Raw genomic sequence first — 5,413 nt, 5'->3', positions numbered from 1 at the left:
GGAAATGCATAATTCAACAAGATGGGTTTATGGGGTGCACCACCTACTTGTAAATAAAATGCAAGTAATTTAAGGGAATAACTTGAATTTAATGTAAAGCTAAGAAGTTAAAAGCATGTGACAGTATTATGGAAGGGTATCAGAGAGTATTGGCAAATCTTTTACATATTCAAGCACTTAAAAACTGCTGAGTGTACAACATGCAGTCACAGTAACAAAAGGCAGTTGGGTCATCACTGAATAAATCCTAAAATATGGCATTCTAGTAAATGACAGAATCAGTTGTTAGTTCAAACAGAATAAATAATAGAACAAAAAGAGAATCATGTTCTTCAACTACACCCCAACAATGAATAAAATGGATTTTCAACACCCAAAAACATTCCAGGTAATGGAAATTAAGCTGTGGAGCTTGCACAAAAGATCATAGAAGTGTCGGACAAATATTCCATAAATCCCTAAAGTTAACACATGAAAATTCCAATAGAATCTACTTTTAACAGAGAGCATAAAAGAGAAGAAGAAAGAAAAAATAAAAGCAAAAGGTAATGGTCTTTTTGCATTCCTGGCCGAAGTCTGCCATTGCAATATAACCCTCAGATCTTTATCTCCTGGTTTTCACACTTCAGTTCTCGTTTCTGTGCTTTAACGGGTTCAGGTTGGGTGGGCATTTAACAACCAAAGTATAAAAAGCTAATGAATTAAACTGCCAAGAGTTCAAACATCCTCATACCCTCAAAGGGACCCACTGCGGATTTTATACATAGATGAAATAATAACTGATATTTACATAATATTCAATGGTAAGAAGCAAGGCAAGATATATCAAAATCCTGATGCATCTTCTATATACAATCTTACACTTCCCAAGTAAATAACTTTGGAAATACAAAAACTCTAGAAACAGGTTTTGTATTAAAACACCCTCAACAACATTGTCTTCTAGACCTAAAACCTGCCTAGTACTAACTCTTCGCAGACCTTTCAGACAGGAATGCTGCATTATGTTCCATGTGTACAACCCTACTGAACCACCTTCACCAGCCTTACCAATTAATAACCACAGAATATTCCTGGCCCTGTTAAAAACCACTGTTTTAAACTTCCACAAGTATCACCACCCTTGGGAAGTTGAATCAATTTTTTCACCATCTAATTTCAATTTTTAAGTTCCTTAGATCTACATGAAACCAACCTCTACACAACGGACCACATCATATGACCCCTAGCTAATATAATAGCTATAGATCCCAATGCTGCAACTATGAACAACCCATTTTACCACACTTCTAGTTTTGTCAGTCCACACTACCGGTTGCTGTTACACTCTTCACATACTCCACCAGCCAAATCTACTCACCACAGCAGCCATTCCTCCAAAACACCAGATTGATGTTTGAATGAAAAATTACCTATTTGATTGATCGAAAAAATGAAGAGTCCCCGAACCCAATAAACTCACAGATTACTCAAAAATAATCCACAAGAATAACGGAAGGGAAGTTAACAGGAACAAACAACCAGAGCCACATGGGTAAGTATATCCGATTCAAAACACTACATCACAATATGCAGCATACAATTTTTAAAATAGAGAACTGCAATCCAGAAGTGAAATTCCATAATTACATAAATAAGAATACCTTATCATCCTTAATTCCCTGATTCCAAAGAAATTTAGAAAAGAAAATTGAAAAAATGAATGAAGTAAATAACATCTCTTGTTTGCATGGTCAGAGCAAGGGGTCTAAATATCAATATGCCAAACACCAGCCTTATGAAAAATTCACTTCTATTTATATTTGTGCATGGCATGAAGTGTGGTTTAAAGAGGGGGGAAAAAAAAAAAAAAATCTTGCCTTACTCTGCATTAAGTACCTTCCAAAATGTAGAATTTCATATACACCAAAAAATCATGTATTATATTATCTTCTAAATTGAACTCCTACAAAAATAAAAAATAAAACAAAAAAGCATTAGACTTTTTTGCGTCTATCACCTGCAATTGGTGCAACAAATGAAAATACCCTATGGTATTCAATATTAGCCTACACACTATAAACTATAGTGGAAAAAATATAAGCCGCACCCTAATCCATGACGAAGCATAAACTCAAAACTTTAAAATTTAATTTAAAAAAAAAAAAAAAAAATCCATTTCCTACCTTTGACAAAATTGAAGTTAAGAAGCAAAAACAAAGCATAAATACCTTATAAACGTCTACGGGCAGGCGGATAATGTAGATAATAAGCAGTCACTCTGCAGCCACATTCCTTATAAAACAAGAAAACGTTATCAAAGTTCAAACACCACATTTATCATCTCAAATATCCCACCATTCACCACAGTAACAAGTAAGCAGTTGAAACAACAAACACTAGTTCTAAATTATTCCGACGCTTAAATTAAAGCACTAAACTTCAACCACCACACAGACAAATCAAAAACTCACTGACTCATTCAAGCAAACACCTAGACTCAGCCAAACACAATAGCGACATAAAGAGACTTTATTTATTGACAAACACAATAAAGGTAATCGAAATTTTACTTCAACTCTCCAAGCTCTCCGTGTGTCCTTCGTTGTTCTTCATCCTCTTCCGTTGATTCACGATGTTCGAGAAATCGGTAGACAAGTCCGAGTAAATCGAGATGACCTTCAAGATATTGCCATTAATCTCACGAATTAAGCCGACGTTCTTGGCGATATCATCCGGAATCTTCGATTGGTGATTCTCGTTGGCTTGTTGAATCAGTTCGCGGTTCTTATCCAGTAAGGTCTGTACACGCCTGAAACTTTTGCTCAGCGTACCCCAGGCTTCCACGTCAACCTCCGCTTGTTCTCCAAGAGTATCATCGTCACCTTCTTCACCTCCTCCTTCGTTCTCGCTTTTCGCTTTGTTTTTGTTGAATTTAAAACGCCTTTTAGTGTGAGTCTTGTGTTCTGTTGAGGTCGTATCGTCCATCATAGACTCCGCCAATGACGATGGCTCTTCCGCCGTTATTGAGTCTATGTTTATATCTACCTGGAGAACCGACTTGGTGACGTGGAGCGCTGTTGTTGGATTTTTATTTAGTTGGTTTGAAAGTGGGGTGTGACGTGGAGGATTTGTAATATAAATGTAGCGCTTTTTGTGGTGCGATATTTTGGATCTAAAAAGATGGGCGGCTATTGGTTGAGAGAAATTATTAAAAAATTAAATATCTTAATGAGGCGCGTGAGGGGGATGCCAATTATCGGATTGGCAATTTGGCATCACTGCCAGGTCAGAGTTTGAGCTGGTTGAAGCTACAAGGACAACCTTGCTTTCATCCTACGGCCACAATTTATTTTGACATCAGTGTTTTTTGAACGTATAAAGGATTATATATCCTTTTTTAAATAAAAATAACCGTTACCTAGCAATGGGTAAAAATCTTCTAAAAATGTAGATGATAATAACCCATTAAAGTGACCAAAATGATAGAGCCACCGAAAGTTGCGCATCGAATAACGTAGCAAAATTTTGACCGTTGATTAATATTAACTGATAATTAATCAACGGTTAAGATTTTGTTACGTCATTCGGTGCACAGATTCAGTACGTAACCTTCGGTGGCTGTAGCATTACTCTTAAAGTGGTATGTGAGTTGGGTTTAGAACGTTGTGAAACTGTTCAATCCATATCTAATATAGGTATTTAGGTATTTAGAGAATTTTTTCTTAGTACGAGAGGATCAGAAAGGGTGCATCTCTAGTGTACCAGTTATCGTACCCATGGTAAACGCTAGATAGTCAAGCTCTGTTTTAAAAATCGAATTAGACCAGTCGGTCTAACAGGGACCCGATGGCTTCTCCGGTCCAATTCAAGTCTTAGGGGGGTTTTATAATATTTCAAAATTGTAAGGGTTAATTTGTAATTTTATAGGAGTGTTTTGAAGATATGTCAAAAGTTTAGGGATTAATTGGTAATTTTTGGGGGTATTTTTGAAATAAATAAAAATTTTAAGGACTAATTAAACTTTTTTAGGGAATTTTTTGTAATATATTAAAATTTAAGGGATTAATATATAATTTTTAAAAAAGAAAATCACAACCGGTTGACCCGGACAGTAAAACGAGTTACCTTTCGATCTGCATTTTAAAACAATGAAGTCAAGTGAGGAGCGAATAACTACTAAAAACATCTAAGTAACAAGTGCACCTTAAAATGAGTGCTCTCCTATTATTTTTGTCTCATGAAAATTATAAAAAAATGTCGAACGACAATATAACCTATTAAACCATTACATCTTCTATAGCTCTAATGGTCCTTTTCTCTTCCTATTAAAGAAATAACATGTGAATTTTCGCCCATTTGTTTCGTATATGCATAATTTTTGACAAATTTTAATTAAACTTAATAACCATTTTAAAAACTTATAGAAAGGTAGACAAGTTTGGGAATTTACAAGTTCTAGGAAAACACCCCACAAATTATCCACATAAATTTCCCTTTTGTTGCTTTGATTTTAGGCCACCAAACAATGGTAATGAGTAACGACTGACAAGTTCTGATTTATTCCTTATTCTCGATACGATAATATTTTATTGAGTAATACAATCAGATAAAAATTACATAAAATTTATATAAAATAACTATTTTGTTCTTTGTTTTCTGTTTAGTTGTAAATATAACATTACTCCCCTTGATAACATGAAACCTTAAACAGATAAGAAAATTTAGGCTCCGTTTGGTTCATTATTGAGTAATTTTTAAAATAATCTTTAAAAAAAAGTTAAATTGGGTGAGTATTACAATGTAGAATTTTAAAAATTAACATAAATACCCCTATATTTATTTATTTATTAAATATCTCTATAATAAAATATTCAAAGTTAACAAAAACACTCTCAATCCACTCAAAAATACGGATAGCCGACCACCACCGTCAGAGGGTGGCCGGAGTTGTCTTATCGGCCATATGACCAGCTTGATCTTGCCCGTTATACGCCGATATGGTTTTTTTCGATCAGATTCACTGTGGATCTGGACGAAAAATGTCAGATCTGCTGCTAGATCTGGCCATTGACAGACAGATCTAGCCGCATTTGGTCGTCAACGACGACCATATCTTGGTCGTCGTTGACGACTGTCTACGGCCAAAGATCTGACCGTTCCGTCAATGGCCAGATCTTTGGCCGTATATCTGACCGTTCCGTCACCAGATCTTTGGCCGTAGATCTGACCTTTTCCGACCAGTTTCAACGTGGATTTGATCAGAAAAGGCTAGATCGGCACACTATCGACCAGATTCAACTGGTAGTGCGCCATTACACCGGATTCCGGCCAGCTTCCAACAGTGGTGGCCAAAATCTTGTAAATTTGGGTTACTGGGGTGTTTTTGTAACTTTTTAAAAAAAAATTAAGGGTTGTTTAATTAAATTAACAA

At 35.5% G+C, this 5,413-nt stretch overlaps 1 protein-coding gene across 1 annotated transcript; it reads right to left on the bottom strand.

Moving 5' to 3' along the window:
• Positions 1-2,281: 2,281 nt before the first annotated feature.
• LOC116129435 (protein ELF4-LIKE 1-like) lies at positions 2,282-3,152 on the bottom strand. Its single transcript, XM_031415170.1, has one exon. It carries the CDS (start codon positions 2,968-2,970, stop codon positions 2,554-2,556), a length of 417 nt encoding a protein of 138 aa, XP_031271030.1. The 5' UTR covers positions 2,971-3,152; the 3' UTR covers positions 2,282-2,553.
• Between the last annotated feature and the right edge of the window lie 2,261 nt (positions 3,153-5,413).

Source organism: Pistacia vera, unplaced genomic scaffold (genome assembly GCF_008641045.1).
Source record: "Pistacia vera cultivar Batoury unplaced genomic scaffold, PisVer_v2 Contig212, whole genome shotgun sequence".
Classification (NCBI taxonomy): Eukaryota; Viridiplantae; Streptophyta; class Magnoliopsida; order Sapindales; family Anacardiaceae; genus Pistacia; species Pistacia vera.
The sequence above is the reverse complement of the archived record's forward strand: the minus strand, read 5'-3'. Positions and strand labels throughout refer to the sequence as shown.